This window comes from Herpailurus yagouaroundi, unplaced genomic scaffold (genome assembly GCF_014898765.1).
Source record: "Herpailurus yagouaroundi ecotype Mexico unplaced genomic scaffold, PumYag 195, whole genome shotgun sequence".
Classification (NCBI taxonomy): domain Eukaryota; kingdom Metazoa; phylum Chordata; class Mammalia; order Carnivora; family Felidae; genus Herpailurus; species Herpailurus yagouaroundi.
Genome location: NW_024412426.1, coordinates 1848621 through 1867211, shown reverse-complemented (window position 1 = coordinate 1867211; position 18591 = coordinate 1848621). Strand labels below are relative to the sequence as shown.

General features: G+C 46.2%; 1 protein-coding gene across 2 annotated transcripts; it reads left to right on the top strand.

Annotated features, from left to right (window-relative positions):
• Window positions 1-67: 67 nt before the first annotated feature.
• Window positions 68-17043, top strand: IRF6 (interferon regulatory factor 6). 2 transcript variants are annotated; one of them, XM_040446347.1, is made up of 9 exons: window positions 68-256; window positions 4307-4390; window positions 4941-5117; window positions 9168-9372; window positions 10624-10752; window positions 12794-12952; window positions 14026-14418; window positions 15097-15215; window positions 16323-17043. In XM_040446347.1, the coding sequence occupies exons 3-9, from the start codon at window positions 4944-4946 to the stop codon at window positions 16545-16547; spliced, it is 1404 nt and encodes a 467-aa protein (XP_040302281.1). In that variant the 5' UTR covers window positions 68-256; window positions 4307-4390; window positions 4941-4943; the 3' UTR covers window positions 16548-17043. The 2 variants fall into 2 exon arrangements, with proteins under 2 accessions (XP_040302281.1, XP_040302282.1); XM_040446348.1 differs by having other exon boundaries at window positions 86-176.
• The last annotated feature ends 1548 nt before the right edge of the window (window positions 17044-18591 follow it).

Below are 18591 nucleotides of genomic sequence, written 5' to 3'. Positions count from 1 at the left end.
CAATCCTGAACGCGAGGGGGCGTGGCCACACCTGGGAGGCGTGGCCGGACTGCGGAGGGGGGCTGCGGCGTCCTAGGGCGAGGCGGTGACGTGAGCTCCGCGCACCTGGGCCCGGCAGGTAAGGGCCGGTGCGGGACGGAGAGCGGAGCTCGAAGAGTCTACCTGCGCAAACCCAGGTATTGCTTGCTGACCGGTCAAGGAGTGCTGGGGACTTAGTTCGGGGGACGACCGCTTCTTGTAGCAAGATTGAGAAAAGGTGAGGACGCTAACTTCTGAACACTAGTTTTGGGGGGAGGGGGCTGGGGACACACCCTCCCCAGAGTTTGTGGGGTTAGGAACCTTGCTTGAGGACATCTGTTTGTTGGGGGGGGGGGGACTCTCAGGGGCTGGATGCTTGTCGCCCTGCTTTAGGTAGCTTTTGGGCGGTCCTAGCCCTGGAGTACGGGGCCCCTCCCGACCCCACACTTCTCTCTACTCCCTTTCCCTCCCTGCCCTACTGGAGCGTGCCGCTCTCGGCCCTTATCCACCCACCAGAGGATAGAGCTACGTCGCCTCCACCCCTCCGGTGGAGGCCCAGCTCGCTGGGCCGCCGGCCCCAGTGTCCCAAAGGGGATTTCCGAGGCCTGCGGGCCCTTGGTCCTGGTGGGGGTTTGGGGAAATGGAGATGGGGGCGGCCAGGCGCTTTAGCCAGTTTGTTTTTTCTCTTTGAATTTGTTTAGTGCAGCCAGGCCCCTCGCCTTGGGCCTGGGAGACACCACTGGCTTTCCAAGTAGTCAAGCTTGGTGTTGGGGAGGGTGGTGCAGGGCGTGGTTGCTCTGGGGGTGAGGCCCTCTTTGCCCAAGGGGATGGAGGGTGGGTGTGGAAAACTGGGGAAAGTCTCCCAGGCCCAACTGGAAAGGAGGCCCCGGGTGCCACTCTTTCCGGGGAGCCTGCTTTATAATGAAGGGGTCACCTCTGTCCCGACCCTGCTCTCCTGGTGGATGTCAAAAGTGGAAGCCAGGGAAGGGAGAGGGAGAAGGCGCTTGAGTAGGAGTTGGTGCTGACCCAGGAGAGTAGTTTAAGGTTAGATGTGTGCATAACACATAACAGCAGCACCATCTCACCAGCCCCCAACTTCAATCCAGCAGGGAGGAAGGGCATGGGAATTATGGCACAGAATTTACCTCTAAGCAGGGCTAAACTAAAGGGAAGAAAGGCTGGGGAACTGGGAAGATGGCGTTCGGTTCCCTGCAGGGGAAGGACAAAAAGCAGGACTCCCTGGCAAATGCTTTTCACTCTGAGCCAAACCATTGACAGCCCAATCTCAAATCTCTACTTTGAGGTAGTGCTGCCCTTGGAAACTCGTCTGGGCAAGGGCTGCAGAGGTGGCAGTGGGGGTGTTTATAGAGGGCCTGCTCCCTGGAATGGGGGTGTGAGAGAGGAGAATTAGTGCCTGAGGGAGGTTGAAAGTATCCCAGCTGGATGCCCAGCGTGAGGGGAGTGGATGGGTTAGCATCTTTGTTCTTTGGCTGGTCAAATACCTATTGGAGACACAGACCTTGAATTTCACTGTGATGGCAGCTGGAGATACTAGGGCTGACTTCAGCTAGGCTAAGTTTCTGTGGGCATTGAGATTTGGGCGCTGAGAATGTTTTGGAAGAGAACTCTGATTTAGGTGTGTTTGGTGGCAGGTGTCATGCAGTCTTCTCCCTAACCACTTCCTTGGCCCTTCGTGCTGCTGGGATCTTGTGAATGTTTTTGGTTTACTCTCTTAGTGTGTAGAAGAAGGGAGGGATTTGGAAGGCAGGGTTAGTGGCAAGATTCAGTACAGCACACTCTGATGAGGAGTGTTGGGTCCAGGCCCCAGATAAAGCACTTTTCTGGGTCTCCGTTAACCCAGCTATAAAATGGGGATGAGGGGCGCCTGGGTGGCTCAGTCAGTTAAGCCTCCGACTTCGACTCAGGTCATGATCTCGCGGTCCGTGGGTTTGAGCCCCACGTCGGGCTCTGTGCTGACAGCTCAGAGCCTGGAGCCTGTTTCAGATTCTGTGTCTCCCTCTTTCTCTGACCCTCCCCTGTTCATGCTCTCTCTCTCTGTCTCAAAAATAAATAAACGTTAAAAAAAAATTTTTTTAATGGGGATGATAATACATGCCACTTCCTGATCATGAGGATGAAATCAAACACGGTAAATAAAAGTGTATGTAAACTTTGTAAAGTCAGTGTAGATATGAAGGATTGTTGGTACCGTGCTCTCATTAGCTGAAGAACATCATCTTTTATACCTTCCAGGGGCCAAGAAATGTCTTAGCTTCCTAAGCTAATATTTTTTTTTGGTTGAAAAAATATTACTTGTAGCTTTTTTATTATTGTTTTCATGAATTGAAACATGTCATTGTAGGAAAATGTGAATCATATACACAAGTATATGAGCAAGTATAAAATTCACTCAATCCCATCACCAGGTAACCATTGTGAATATCTTGTTACATTGATGTATTATCTCTTCCTTTTTTAAATTATGTGTGTATGTGCCTAAGTACCCAAGTGCATGTTAGTTACAAGGTGAACATACTAGTCTACAGTCAATATTGTATGCTGTATTTTCTCCCTTAACTTCATGTTGTAAACATTTCCCCAGATCCAATAAAAATTCTTCAGACGTCCCGTTGTTAATGACTGCTTAATATTGCAGCCTGTGAATTAGCCATTTTCCTCTGTTATTTTGGTTGCTTCCAGCTTTTCCTTCTCTGCCAGTGTTTAGAGTCTTAGTTACTGGGTGGCAGGTGAGGGAGATCTTGGCTGACTTCCAGAAGGTGGAGAGGGTTAGCAGTGAGGGAGGTGGGGCATGGAGGAAGGCAGGCTGGGGCGGGGTTGCTCATGTGTGGTGCCATCTTGAGAGAATGTTGAGAACCCAGGACTCTAGATCTTAACAATCCATCTCTATGGGTGGCTGCTTCTCCTTCCCTATCACTATGTGCAGTTCCCCATGTTGGCTCCGTTGCTTTAATTTTTTTCTTGATGAGCTGTCAATCAACTAGGATAAGCCCTTTTCTTCAAAGTCCATCCAGACGGAGATTTCCCATGTCTGACAAGCATAGACCCAGCATTCACTGGTACTGCAAAAGTTCCTTGCAGGGTTGACCAACGTGTCGCCCATGTCCCTATTCGTCCTTTCCTTGCCCCATCCCCTTTCCAGTAGCCTAGGACTGAGGAGGAGAAGGTAGAACTTGCCCTTAGGAGAATATGCATTCTCTACTCCTTATAAGGTAAATGTTCTCCACGGTTTGGTGGCTTGACTTGCTGCCCTTCCAAAACCATGGCCAACAACGTGGGGAGGGGGGGGGGGGACAGTTGAATACTGCATGCCAACCTTGCCTGCCCACTGTGAGCTGTGCTCCCAGGGGGAAGGTTTCAGTTGCAGGACTTGTTAATTGGGTCAGAAGGCTCAGGTGAGAGCAGGTCCTGCCTTGCTCTTAAAGTGCCAGAAGCTGAGTTGGTTTGGGTTTTCCCTGTTTGTTGGGTGTCTGGCTGGGGAAGGAAGTGGTGGCTGAGGCCACCCCCTCAGCTAAGCTCCTCTGAGTGGGAGCCTTCAGCTGACTCAACTGGTTTGGTTTCTGAACTGTGATCCAGGTGGGGATCTTCCTGGGTGTGAAGGTGACTTATTTATCTTCCTTTCCTCAGGCCACTGTGGGGCTTGAGCACTTCCAATGTGGGTTTCTTCAGGGAGTCTGAGGAAAACTATGTGCTTTTTAACGGACATAGTGCTGGACACACAGTAGCTGATGAACACATATTTGTTGAGTGAACGCTATTTTGCAGGCCTCCCTTTTTCACCTGAAGTAAAAACAAAGTAAGATGAGAACACCCAAAAAATCTAAACACAACATCCCAAGCAAACAGGTCTCTAGTGACTGACTAGTCTTTCCTAAAGACACCCAATCTGGGCAGGCCTCTGTTTCCTGCTGTGAGTGCTGGCTGCTGCCGAATGTTATCTGCTGTGCCCGTGTATTTTTATGAGAATCAATCGCAGACTTTACCCAGGCCAGCTCCTGCAACCAAAGAGGTCACTCTAGCCTTCGTGTGGAGACAAACAGACCCGGGTGGAGGAGGCTGCCTGAGCAGAACAGAGCCTGTCTTATGATTGTGGTTAGCAGCCTAAGTTTAGGAACTGTAGCATTTGATTATTCTAGGGCTCCTGGACTTTTCTGGAGTCAGGTGCAAGAAAGGGTCCTCAGAGCCTTTGTCTCCCATGTTCCCTAGTATTCTCCCAGCCACTGGATTGTCCTGTTGATAACCAACTCAGACCCCTTTTTTCTTGCTCCAGAGTCTTTGGGTGGTCCAGAGAAAAGGAAGCTGACCTGAGGTCCAGCTCTTCAGAACCCCGTGGAGACACTGCCTGCTCATCTCTGTAAGTGAGGATGTTGGAACCAGGACCTGCCCCTTGTCTACTTCTCTCTCACCACAATGGGGTCATTTCTTCCTAAAATATTCCCCACTCGCCTTTAGTTCTCTTGTTGAAAAAGAGAGTGTGCTTCAAATTCTTACCCTGTATCTTTGCTGTTTCCGTACCTTTTTTTCTTCCTTTTCCTGAGATGAGATTGAAAAGAGCAATTCCAAGAGCCCTTGGTTCTTCAGGAAGGACTGTGTTCCAGCAGGGATGACATCATCCTTTTTTCTTTTTCTGCTTCAGGATTTAAATAGAAGAAATGTGATCCACTTACATGATAAGTCTGATTTGGCTAGAACATGAAGCATAAATGGCTTTGGAATAAGAATCAAAAGGACCTTTTAACCTCTTTTCTTTTCTTCCTTACCTGGCACAGTGTATTCCCATATTTAGTTTCTTTGCTGTAATCTAATGAAACTGTAGCTCTATCATACGGGAACAGTGGCTGGGAAAAGTTCCCAGAGGCTGGCCTAATTCTCCTGCGCTCTCTACTCTTTACCCCTCCACCCAGATCATGGCCCTCCACCCCCGCAGAGTTCGGCTGAAGCCCTGGCTGGTGGCCCAGGTGGATAGTGGCCTGTACCCTGGGCTCATCTGGCTACACAGGGACTCCAAGCGCTTCCAGATTCCCTGGAAACATGCCACCCGGCATAGCCCCCAACAAGAGGAGGAAAATACCATTTTCAAGGTAAAGGACTTCTTCTACCATCGGACCGGTTCTATCAGACCTATGTGGATGTTTTCGGTTGTTCTGTTTTCTATTTTGGCATGGGGATACACTAGATCCAAATGCTCCTGCATCAGAGAGAATGTTTATGAAGGGGGTGCCCAAACTTAGGCGTAGTAATTTCTCCTGCTGGGGCATGTCCATAATGTTTGAGGCCGTTTATTCTTTCCCATTGGTCGAAGGAGCTCGACTCACATCCCAAAAGATCCCGGGTGCAGTTGGCTAAACTACAAATGATTGGACTGATGGGGTTGTTCCAAAAGCTCCCAGGGTCAGCAGATAACTCTTGTTCTTCGTTCACTCAGGGTTCTTGCTATGGAGCTTGGGCCAGGGACAGCTCTCCAACCCAGGACAGAACTACTGAGTGTTAGCAGGCTCCTAACATAGACCATAGGATGGGTGTAGAGGGTTCTTTGCAAGTTTTTCTTTTGGTATTAAAATCCCTTACCCAACCCATCACCTCTGCTTAAAAATGAGAGATGATATAGTGCAAGCTTTTATTCTACAAATATGTTTTCTTAAATAAAAAATACCTGATATGAGAATTGTTTTACTTAACTGAAAACCAGATTTAATCACTGGCCTTTTACAAAATCTTGTGAAGCCAAAGCTTGACTTAAGACAGACGTAGGTGGGAAGCTGGTTGTGGGAAGGAGTGTTATGTTGTTTGTAACTCTGGAGCCTGTGCCTCTGCTCCGGACCAACTGCTCTGTGCTGGCCAGTCTTCTGTGTCAGCTGCTGGCTTAAGTTCCTGCCTCTCCAAGTCACAGAGAAGTGAGTTTAGCCTCTTCTTCCCTCTCTAAGCTGGAAGTCAGAAGGAAATCCGGTCCTTATGCTGGGCCCCTCAAGAGTGACACCCCAAGTTCTTGCTGAGATTGGACCAGAAAAGGTGGGCTCGCCCCTCAAAGGAGAGCCATCTGAGAGATGTTTCCCAACTCAGTTATATCAGGTATAGACCCAGGTAGTGGAGAGAAAATTGGTCTGAGAGCACTTAGAAAGAAAGTAAAGGAGCACTTTTAATTTACCAATTAAATAACGGTATGAAAATGGTAGGGAAGACATCTTGAAACCAGTACCAATTGCTGGAGTTGGCATGGAGGGGGGAATTGACCTGCCCTGGCCCAGCTGACTTGTGGTTGTGGCCTTGGTCTGAAACTGGATTTGCTGTTGGTGGCTGGGGGTGGCTGGCCATGGGGGAAGAGGCTGGTTCCTGAAAGCCCTATTCACGAGAGCAATCTGTGTGCTTCGGGCTTGAGAAAAAAGTGGCTGCAGGAAGCTTTTCTTATTTATATCTGGATCTCTGCTTGTGGAATAGTCAGGGAGGGCCTTTAAGTCAGGAGAAGAGTGAGGGTGCTTTCACCCATCCCAAGCTCTGACAGGCCTTGGGCAGGTTGTGTCGGGGGGAGGGGGAAGCAGCGGGGTGCTAGCATTAAATGGGTGTCCACTATCTCATTTAATTCTCAGGAACTCTGTAGGGGGGGGGGTATTCCTCTTATGTTGTAGATGCAGAGGCTGAGTCTCAGGGGGACTAAATAATTTGCCAGAATCACACATCCAGCAATGGGTGTGGCCTGGATTTGAACCCAAGCCTATCTGCTCCCCCATTACCATACTACCTCATTCTGACCAGGAATTGGAAGATCTGATTTCAAATCCTACTACTATCAATTGCACATATGGTCTTGAACAGGTCACATAGTCTCTTTGGGTTTTAGCTTCCCCTTTGGTAAAATGGAGACGAAACCAGTCTTGCCTGCCTCAGAGGATTGTCATGAGAATTGAGTGAAATAATGTATGGGGAGAAATAGTGAATTGCCATCAAAATACAGAGGTTACTTCCATTTCTGGAAGGGGAATAGGGACCTCCACAGTGACCCGAGTGTCAGAAGCAAGACTCAGAATGGGTTTGAGTAAGTCATGTTTATAAATCCCAGTGAATGCCATGTGTCTGGTACTGTGATCTGCTGCATCAGCCCTGGCCCTTTGAACCTTCTGAGTGGGTCCTGAGGAGGAATGTCTGTGTTGTGAGCAGTAAGGCTGGGGCAGTGCTTCTGGGTTAGTCTGGCTGCTCTCCATGGAGGGGCAGGGATTTAGGGAGCCACAGAAACTTGAAGACCCATGCCAAAGTCAGCACAGTCCATGCCAGCTGGGTGGGGCCAGAGTGGGAGAGGGTACAGGGGATCAAATAAACGGAAAGGTAAATGTGGCAAGGCAGCAGTCAGGCACAACTGGAGATGTGCTTCCCAGACCCTAGGGATCGATGAAGTTGAAATCCCCTGTGGGGAGCTGTTTGGAATGGTGCCAGTGCAGCCACCTAGGGCAGACCTCTTCATCCTATAGTGCGAAACAGGTGCCCCCAAGCCTGAGGAAATGGTAAGAAGTGAGCTGGAATTAGAAGATAAGGATTTAAATTAGTTTTGGAAGAAACTTCCTCGTGATGGTCAGGTTCTGCAGGGAGGGACTGAGGGAGATCAGAGATCTCAAAGGATGGGGCAGGACATTTCCATTTCAGCTTGAGGTCAGAAGCAGAGGCAGAGAGTTGGGACTGGACGTGTGCCCTGTCCACTTGAACAAGTTGGTGTGTGCTTCCTGATCTTGACTACTCTGCTAATGACATCCCCCTTCTCTGCATCAGAACGTGATGTCCTGAAGAAAGCATAGAGATCTGAGACTGTATTAGCAGCCGGGGAGAGTGGATATCCCGTGAGTGGAAACAGACATGCCATTGGACCTGGAAACTGAAAACCAGAGTGGAGGAGCCAAAGTGGTTTTAGCTCATGCCACCAGCCCCTGGTGTTTGCAGCAAAGTATTTCCAGTGAAGTGGGACTTTGAGGAACTAGGGAAGGGCAGGGGGTGGGGGTTTACTAGGACATGGGGTCAGCTGAATGAGGCCCTCAGTGTTCAGCTGAACTCCCAGAGTGTGCTTCCTGTCCTCCTACAGGCTCTTATTCCTAAAGGTACTTGTTTTCTACAATTATTTAAGCATCAGAGTGAGGGATGTAGTGGGGAGGGAACAGCAAGGCCAAACTCTTCATATCACATGCCATCTCCTTCTGTCTTGTAAGTAATTAATGTCAAAACAAATAAGCCAAAAAAATTTACCTGAAATCCTGCTATCCAAAGTTACCACTAGCATTTTGGTGTATACAGTTGACATTTGAACAATATGGGTTTGAACTGTGCAGGTCCGCTTATATGCGGATTTTTTTTTGACAAATACAGTACTGTGTATTTTTCTTATGATTTTCTTACTAGCATGTCTTTTCTCTAGCTTATTTCATTATAATACAGCATATGATATACAAAATATGTGTTAATCGACTGTTACCAGTAAGGCTTCTGGTCAACAGGAGGCTAGTAGTAGTTAAGTTTTGGGGAGTCAAAAATTATATGTGTGGATTTTTGGGGCACCTGGGTGGCTGAGTCAGTTAAGTGTCTGACTTGATTTCGGCTCAGATCATGGTCTCATGGTTCATGAGTTTGAGCCCTTCACTGGGCTCTGCACTGACAGTGCAGAGCCTGCTTGGGATTCTGTCTGTCTGTGTGTCTGTCTGTCTGTCTCTCTCTCTCTCTCTGCCCCCTTCCCCACTCGCTATCTCTTTTTTCAAAATAAATAAAAAAAAAATTAAAAATGTATGTGGAGTTTTGACTGTGCAAGGAGTCAGTATTCCTGACCCCTATAGTGTTCAAGAGTGAATTGTATTTTTTTCCAGACTTTTCTTTATTTTTAACCCTCGTTACAGCCACTCTTGACAGGTGGTGCTGGCATCAACACTTGAGATGAGGCTCCTCCTTTCAAAAGATTGTGTTTACTTATGGCTTAATTTCCCTCAGGCCCTGCTTTGCCTGGTCCTGAGGGTGGTGTTTCCTGCTGTAGGCTCTCTAAATTGGGATTGGGATGGTGGGGCAGCAAGGCAGGGGTGTGTGTGCATGTGTGTCTGTATGGGAGAGGGTGAGTACACTTTGTACTGGGCAACAGCAGGCATTCACTACAGTTTCCTATTCTTCAGGCCTGGGCTGTGGAGACTGGGAAGTACCAGGAAGGAGTGGATGACCCTGACCCGGCTAAATGGAAGGCCCAGCTCCGCTGTGCTCTCAACAAGAGCAGGGAATTCAACCTGATGTATGATGGCACCAAGGAAGTGCCCATGAACCCAGTGAAGATATATCAAGTGTGTGACATTCCCCAGCCTCAGGGGTCAATCATTAACCCAGGTGAGGCCCCAGCTGCTGGGGAGACGGGGATAGTGAACCAGGTTCTGGGCTAGGCTCTTAAGGAGATAGTTGGGGGCGCCTGGGTGGCTCAGTCGGGTTAAGCGTTGGACTTCAGCTCAGGTCACGATCTCATGGCTCATGAGTTCAAGCCCTGTGTCAGGCTCTGTGCTGACAGCTCAGAGCCTGGAGCCGGCTTCTGATTCTCTGTCTTCCTCTCTCTCTGCCCCTCTCCTGCTTGTGCTCTGTCTCTCTCAAAAATAAATAAACATTTAAAAAACTTAAATAAAAAAGAGATAGTTGACTTGAAAATCTCTTACAAAGTTTAAGATTGGTAAAGCAAGAAGGCCTTTCCCTAGGAAGGACTCAGAGAACAAAAGATGTAAAGACAACAAAATCTTCTTGTTCACTTAGGGGAATACTCACTAGCCTGACTGCTTAAAGCATTAGAATATAGAGGCTATGTAGATTCCTACTATAGGAAGAGCTTCCTTTGGGACTCACCACTGAGAGGAGAGGTCAAGTAGTTTTGAAGATAGAGGAATTAAACCTTAGTAGGTTTGAGTTCTGAACCTGGCTCTTATCACTTTGCTACTTGTGAAACATCGAATCAAGTCATATGAACTTTGAGCCTCAGTTTCTTCAATGGTAAAATCTGGGTTCTCATCTTTCCTGCCTACTTCAAAGACTATTGTTAAGACTCAACTGACATGACATTTAAAAGCTATTAAGTTCTCTGTAAATGTTGGATGAGTGATTATTTAATTTGTAGGATACTTTTTCTAAGCGAATATCACCTGATCCTCCTGTTTACCCAATGCCTGGCAAGTACCAACTAAAGGCCAGACAATTTAGACTTGTCCTCCAGTGAATCTAGTGAGCCCCTGCCAAGAGGGAAGCATCTGTCCTCACTTTAAGCTTAAAGGAGAGAAGTTAGTGTTCTTGAGTCCTTAAAAGCGATGTTAATGTGTAGCAAAAGTAGGAATTAAGAGATTTCTAGGAAAGGGGAGTAGGGCGTGCAGGTCCTAAGTAGGGGAGGGGAAGAAAGCTCATGTTAGGGCTCAATAGGAGTTGGAGCCAGAGGTTAATACAGCTTTGGTTCCCATTCTTTTTGGCTAGGATGTGGAGGGAGCACACTGAACCCGGGGAACCTCTGTACTAACAGTACCTAATATGTACAGTGGATCAGCAGCAAGGATGGTGGTGCAACCTGAGTGGCTCACTTGGTGGCTTGTGTGTCTGTTTCTCGGGTAGGATCCACTGGATCTGCTCCTTGGGATGAGAAGGATAATGATGTAGATGAAGAAGATGAGGAAGATGAGCTTGACCAGTCACAGCACCATGTTCCCATCCAGGACACCTTCCCCTTCCTGAACATCAATGGTGAGTGGGGGTGATAGGTGGTACAGAAGAGTGAGGAGGATGGAAGAGGCTTTGCCTTTGCAACTGCTGACCCCTCGGCCCCCACGGCACTGGGAGCAGTGACCAGGTCCTGTGGCCAAGCTGCTGGTCCATTAGCAAGTAGGGGTCATAGACAAAGGAAGTCTGCTGGCCCAGTTATCCCAGAGGGTGGCTTCCAGGCCTAGAGACATCTGAATCTTACACATAATTCAGAGAAATTAAAAATTCAAATTCGTTCTCAATCCCATATACAAATACATCAGTTATAAATTTCACTAATTTTCCTTAAGGCCAAGTGCAGCAGATACCATTTTTATGAATTGTAGGCAAAGTCTTTCACTATTTCTCTTGGTATGAATTTTGTGTCACTTTCTTAGCAGAGTCTACTTTGCGAGGGCTATATCATGAGAATCTTGTGATTTCTACATCTCTTAATACTAGGCTTTGATAGCATTTATCTGCAGGAGACTTTTTGCTTCCCTTATGGACTTTTTGAATTCAGCTTCCCAGGAAAAATGAGAGATTGGAAGGTCACTGTGACAAGGTAGGTCGTGACTCTGCCACTGCACATTCTGAAGAAGCTCAAACACGAGGTGAATTGCTTTTCAGCATCTTCACTTGGACTGTCCATTTGACTAGGAGCAAATGCTATGCATTTAGTTCAGAAGCTGTCATTGCCTTTCTAATTCCATCTGGCTGCTACAGATCAAATGAGATACTTGTGCCATTTAGAGAATTTAATATATCAAGATGATTCCTTTGCTCTTTTGGAGTACTCTACTCTAGGTGATTCCCTTGCCTTTGAGAATCAAGAAACAACCCTTATTGTCTTTTCACTTGCCCTCCTTCACTTAACCTGCCATTTACATCTTTACAACCAAGTGATGAGTAAAGAAAAATATCATTGAGCTTTTTCACGGTCCGTTTTGCCACGTGCTACATTCCCACTTAGTGATTTGAGCTGGATACCTGGAGATGTGAGATCCTTTCCCAAATCCTTTACTGACTTATTCTATTATTCTTACCCCTGAAAAGGATGCAACCTATTTCCAGGATCTTGATTTCCTATTTCTGTTCATATTTTACTAAACTAAAGTTGTGTGGCCTTATGTAACGGGCTGCCTTGGATCCTTTTTGGGAAGATGTGGGACGTCTGTTAAAAACAAAAAAGTAAAATGGGTACATAGATTTAACCAGGCTTGTGCACAAAGGGTCAAAGAAACATTAACTTCTATGATTTCAGAGCTGTTGGGGCAGAGGAAGAATTGTTGAAGGATAGATGCCTAAGAGGTGAGGCTAGGAGGAGAAATCTGTAGACTTTGGAGTGAGTCAACTCTGACAAGAGCAGGAAAATAGGATGGGTGTTTCACTATCTTTCTTAAAAAGCTTTGATTAGATGCTTTTGAATAAATAGTGGTCTTACGTGGTTTAAAATTCAAGATGGTACAAATGAATCAATTTATTGATTATTACAAAGGTAATCAGTTAAAAGGTTTTCCCTCCTTTCTGTCTCTGAACCTCCTGCTCAGCTTCCCTGGAGCAAAGAGATCCTTTCAGGTTTTGGGGTATCCTTTCAGATGTTTTGTGTATCTAAAAGTATTTGTTTGTTTTTAATGGAATTTCTATACACTGAAAACTAATCAATTCAGTTGAGTTCATTTTATTGAAGACAGCCAACTCCTACTTAATTGCTGGGGTCGAAATCTGCAACAGGGAGCCTCTCATTCATGCCCATTCTAATTTAACCCCAGAGAAGACTCACATGTCTGTTAATCGTCAACAAAGGCAGGTTTTCTGAACGATGAGTTTATGGGAGAACTAATACGATTAGGAAGCAGAAGAAGGAGGGGAACCTTATTATCATGTTAGTTGTGGGAATCATTCATTGATGGGTTGCTGCCACACCAAGTTATAGTCCAGTGTTTGACTCTTGTCTGTTGATCTTGTTAGGTTTTAGAGCCTCAGACCAGGTGATGTACGTATGTGGTACCCCTGCCTGCTCACCCGCATCCTTCTGTTCTAGGTTCTCCCATGGCACCAGCCAGTGTGGGCAACTGCAGTGTGGGTAACTGCAGCCCTGAAGCAGTGTGGCCTAAAACTGAACCTCTGGAAATGGAAGTACCCCAGGCACCCATACAGCCTTTCTATAGCTCTCCAGAGCTGTGGATAAGCTCTCTCCCCAGTAAGTGAGCCTTGATCTTTCTAGTTGGGTCTTTAGCTCCTGTTATAGTCCCTTCCCTGCCCCACCTTCTGCTTCCATTTATTTGCCATGTATAGAGTAGCTACCTATCCTCCAGGCAGCCTCTGTCTGGTTCCTGGCTGGCCGATGAGTCACCAGGGAAGAAGTAAAGAAACATTAGTTCATATCTACTTGCCCATGGGAGTGCTCTGATTCATTGCAGCTCTAGGCTACTCACCTCTTAGGTGGGTAGAAATCCTAGGTTAATCAGTTTGGCTAGGAGATCTGGGGACAAGGCCAGTTGTGGGATAAGAAGATGAATTAACATGGATTCAATAAAGAAGGCTCTTAGAATTTGAGGGGCTGCTGAGTGGGAGAAAATGTTTCTGAATTGAACACAAATTGATCTCAATGAAGAATCAATGTCATTGTCCCATCTCCCTTTCACAGTGTACGTGGTGGTAGTGGGGATGGGGTGGGGGGTGGGGATGCAGGTGCTAGCATTTTGTCCAAGAGGCTAATAGCTTTGATAAGATCTATAAGGTTCAATGGAGGTTTGATGAGTGAAAATTTACTTTGCTGTGAACTGTGTCCTTTTATGATAAATTGTTAGAACAGATCCACAGAGTGTGCTCATATGTTTTCAGAAGACGGATTGATATTTTTTTATTATTCCTCTGGGATAATTTCTTTAAAAATGAGCCAAAAATGTGACACAAACCAGATACTTTGGTTTTTAGCTCTTTCCAATGCTTCCTGATGTGAAGACTTAAGTCAGTATAAGTGAGGAGACTGGCCCCAGAAGTCTGCCTGGAGAAATTCTAGCCCTTAGGGTGTGATGATTAAACAGAGATAGTATACAGGGACCTTGAACTGTCTGCTTTAAGGCAGCCTTTTGACTGAATATTCCAGGAATAGGTTGATGTCTCCCTTTATTACAGGAAGGATAACTATGGCAGTGACCTTCCTGAATGCTGGTTGAAAACTGGCCTGATCTTGATGGACTTGTATGAGTCTCAAGGATAGACAGGCCGAGCAGCAGAGCAGGACTCTCACTGTCCTCTCTCACCTTGCAGTGACTGACCTGGACATCAAGTTTCAGTACCGTGGGAAGGAATATGGGCAGACCATGACGGTGAGCAACCCCCAGGGCTGCCGGCTCTTCTATGGGGACCTGGGTCCCATGCCTGACCAAGAGGAGCTCTTCGGTCCTGTCAGCCTGGAGCAGGTCAAGTTCCCAGGTCCAGAGCACATCACCAATGAGAAGCAGAAGCTGTTCACCAGTAAACTGCTAGATGTCATGGACAGAGGACTGATCCTAGAGGTCAGCGGTCATGCCATTTATGCCATCAGGCTGTGCCAGTGCAAGGTGTACTGGTCTGGGCCATGTGCCCCATCACCTGTTGCCCCCAACCTGATTGAGAGACAAAAGAAGGTCAAACTATTCTGTCTGGAAACATTCCTTAGTGGTAAGTCGTTTTTCAGAAGGTTGATGGTTGGGCACTGTTCCCTGGAAGGTTTTCCTCCTTGCCTTCCCCACCCCCTTCTTGGATCTGCAAAGATCTTAATAAAAAACTACTTCTGGAGGAAGTCAAGGGAACTTTAGTGCTGAAAACTGAAAGTGACCTGGGCAACAAAGAAGGGCTTTCCACTCCAAAGCTATGTACTTGGAAGCTATTTTTAGGTTGGTTGTGGCTGTTTTAATAGCAGAAGAGGGAGACAGCCTTGTCATTACTACCAAATGCCACCAGCTTATCCTTAACTTTGGAAGGTGACATCATCATAATCAGCAAAAGATATACTCTTCTCATTTGGGAATCTGAGTGGCAAATTCAAGCAGACAAATTTAGGGAGAATACTGAAATGTGGATTTTACAATATAATTTGAACCTCAGGTCTAGTTCAGTGACGTCCAACAGAACCCTCTGAAATGATAATGTTGTATATTTGTCTTTCCACTATAGCCCACATGGGGCCATTGAGCATATGTGACTCATATGACTAAAGAACTATTTGATTTTAATTAATTTAAATTTAATAGCCACATGTGGCTAGTGGTCACCATATTGGACAGCATAAAATATGGTATTAACTGAGTGGATATGGAATGACCCAGTACACCAAACTTGCTCTTCCACCTTCTACAGATCTCATTGCCCACCAGAAAGGACAGATAGAGAAGCAGCCGCCATTTGAGATCTATTTATGCTTTGGGGAAGAATGGCCTGATGGGAAGCCCCTGGAAAGGAAACTCATCTTGGTTCAGGTGAGGAGATAAGGATGTGTCAACAACTCTTTGCCTTTTTACCAGTGCTTTAGCCCCTAAGACTAGGGTTGTGCTGAGCAAAGATCCATCAGCTTACGTGGGCTTTAATCCCATCAGATAGAGTAGCCGACTCAAGCTTTGTTTATTGCAAGAACCAAGTAGGTCCTATTAAAGCAGGGCCAAGCTGGAGAATACAAGGTCCTCAAAGTGGGTGACTGATTTAGTGAAGATCTTCTCTTTCATTCCCTCACTGACATCAGAATCTTGCTGGGAAGGATATAATCCTTTCCATCTCTTTTAGAAAAACCTTTTTTTTTTTAAATTTTTTAATGTTTATTTATTTTTGAGAGAGAAAGAGAGAAGAAGGGAGGGACAGAGATAGAGGGAGACACAGAATCTGAAGCAGGCTCCAGGCTCTGAGCTGTCAGCATAGAGCCTGACATGGGGCTTGGACTCACGAACCACGAGATCATGACCTAAGTCAAAGTCAGAGGCTCAACTGACTGAGCCACCCAGGTGCCCCTTAGAAAAACCTTCTGAGTTCCTTTTAAGAATGTAACTTTATTCTAATAAGTGGCAGCAAGACCACTTGGGTTTGGTCCCTGGATTTGTACAAAAAGGTGACAGAGGAAATGTGGGTAAAAGTCTTGCTAAATAAGCAGCTGTTTGCTTAGGCATGTAGTGTGATGATACATACAGGTTTCTTTTTTTTTTTTTTATCTTCTAGAGTGAATTTTGGCAGGATGGTTCAGAGGCGTTATCTAGACATTAGAGTTGGGACTTCTCCAGGGCCTCACTGGTCCTTCCTTCGATCTTGAGTCCCTCCTGCCATTTATCTATTTATTTAATTTTATTTATTTATTTTTGACGAGGGGGAGGGTGGGGGGGAGGGGCAGAGAGAGAGGAGGAGAGAGAGAATCCCAAGCAGGATTTGCACCATCAGTACAGAGCCCAATGTGGAGCTCGAACTCACAAACTGCAAGATCATGACCTGAGCCAAAATCAAGAGTTGGACGCTTAATTGATTGAGCCACCCAGGCGCCCCCTCCTGCTATTTAACAATTCCTTTTCTTCACCAGATAATTGTGTGCTCTGTGTCCTGAACAGGTCATTCCGGTGGTAGCTCGGATGATCTACGAGATGTTTTCTGGTGATTTTACACGGTCCTTTGACAGTGGCAGTGTCCGCCTGCAGATCTCAACTCCGGACATCAAAGATAACATCGTTGCTCAGCTGAAACAGCTGTACCGCATCCTCCAAACCCAGGAAAGCTGGCAGCCCATGCAGCCTACCCCCAGCATGCAACTACCCACTGCCCTGCCAGCCCAGTAATCATGAATGACATCTTTTTTTTTTTTTACAGTATTGTACATATGGATATTTTTTATTCAGATTTAACCAGCTCTTAAACCTCTCCTTTCTTACGATCTTACAATGGTCTCCAACTCTCCACATATGCTTGACTTTTAAAGTTGATTTAATTTATGGAAAAATCACCCTTCATATCCCCCCTTTCTTTTTTAAACCTCCCCATGTTAGTGTAATGTAGTAGGAGATTTGACCTGGGAGTTTGGACACCAGCCTTCTAGCTGCACCTCTGCTTCAGTGGTATGACCTTGAACTACCGAGTTATTTAACCTCTAGGCTTCAGATTCATTACTATAAAATGAAGGGGTGGAACAATGCCTGAAACAATGCCAGCTTTAAAACTCTGGCCTGATGACTTCATTCTACTTGTACAAGGCAAAAAAACTGCCTGGAACAGAACCCTTCTGCATTGTTCTAGCACTATTTTTTTTCCTTTTATTAAAGTTCCCTCAAGCACTGATTTGTCCAAGATTGATCACCGTTTGACCTGTTCTGCTAGTATAGTAAGCTTGGCTCCCTGACGGGGTAAGAGAGAGGGAGGGGAACTGGCTAGTTGCTTAGGAACCAAGCTTGATATCTAAATAGAAATATGTGCCAAAGTCTGAAAGTCACCTGGTCTGTGGAGTAAAGCCTCATAAACTGAGCTTCTAAAGGGAATCTGTCAACAGAAGGCCTAGGGATTATGCAGAATTGGTTGTCCGGTATCTACCTTGCCACCACTCAAATAACACTGTGGTGGGGGGGGGGGTGCAGGGGCGGGTGTAGATAAGAGTATATGACTCAGTGGTACTCTTCAGAAAAGATAGAGCTCTTTTTCCTTTTTTTCTTTGAGGAAGACCTGGGAGTGCGCTGGGCCATGTAGGACAAACTCGTGACTACAACAGGGACACTTCGTTCTTGTTTGGAAACTTTTACAATTTTACTACCCTTTGGATTTTTTGCTGTTGGAAAAATGGGGTATCCAGTTTTAAGGCCAAAGTGAAGGAGGACTAGGCTGTGCTCTTCTGCAAAAGGCTCACCTGGCCCAAACCTGCTTGTCTCCCTTCTTGTGGAGGTGGCTGGGCGTGAAGGACTCAGGTGAAGAATGGTGTAGAACACTGCAACTATGTCTGCCACAGACTGGTCTTATCTGTTAACTTTTGCTCCATCCCTGACCTCTCTGTCCTACCCCCCAACCTTTTTTTTTTTTTTTAAAGACAAGCATAATTGAAACTCTAAAACCTAAATGGAGAACAAGATGTTAATCTCTGGTTGCAGGCCCCTAATCCTCTTGAATACTGATGCCTATCCATGCCAGGCCATAATGAGAAAACCCCTGTCTAGTGTGCTGCACTTAAACCAGGCCATCCCCCATTTGCTACTGAAGTTGAGCTAGCTGAAAAGTCAGGCAGCTTCAAAAGCCTTAGGCTCAATTCAGTCACAGGTGGCAGTGGGACTTATTTAGAATGCTAAAGCTGTGGTTTTAGGGTCTCTAAGGGACCTAGTGGGATCTGCTGTTACTAAAGTATGACCAAGAGAAATCTGGGTAAATGTCAGGTGTTGATCTGTGAGCAGAAGTTGGGCTCCTAGAAACTAGAAAACATGCAAGGTATAGAACCTTTATATTTTTTGATCATTTTGTTGAGTGGGTGACGTGAAGGATTTGGTCTTTGTGTCTGGCTGCCTCTGTCTATACCTGCCCAGCTCAAAGTTAAAAAGAACCCACTGTAGGTAAATTGGGAGGGCAACTGCTAGATCTGGGTAGTGCTTTTCCCTTATTCTTGGAGAGGCTAATAGCCAGTCTGTCCATCTGGCTGGGGGTCCAGATAATATGAGCTGGCAGTGTTGAAAATTGTGTTTTGAAGGGCCAAGAAGGATCAAACTTCCAGTATGTGACTGTAATAAAAAATCCAAACATGTCAGAGGAATGGATGAGTGGTTCTATGTGGTCTTCATGAGACAGCCTGGTTTCTTCCATGTTTTCTATTGTTTTTACAATGCTGGGAGAGTGCAGTGCTGTCCACTGATC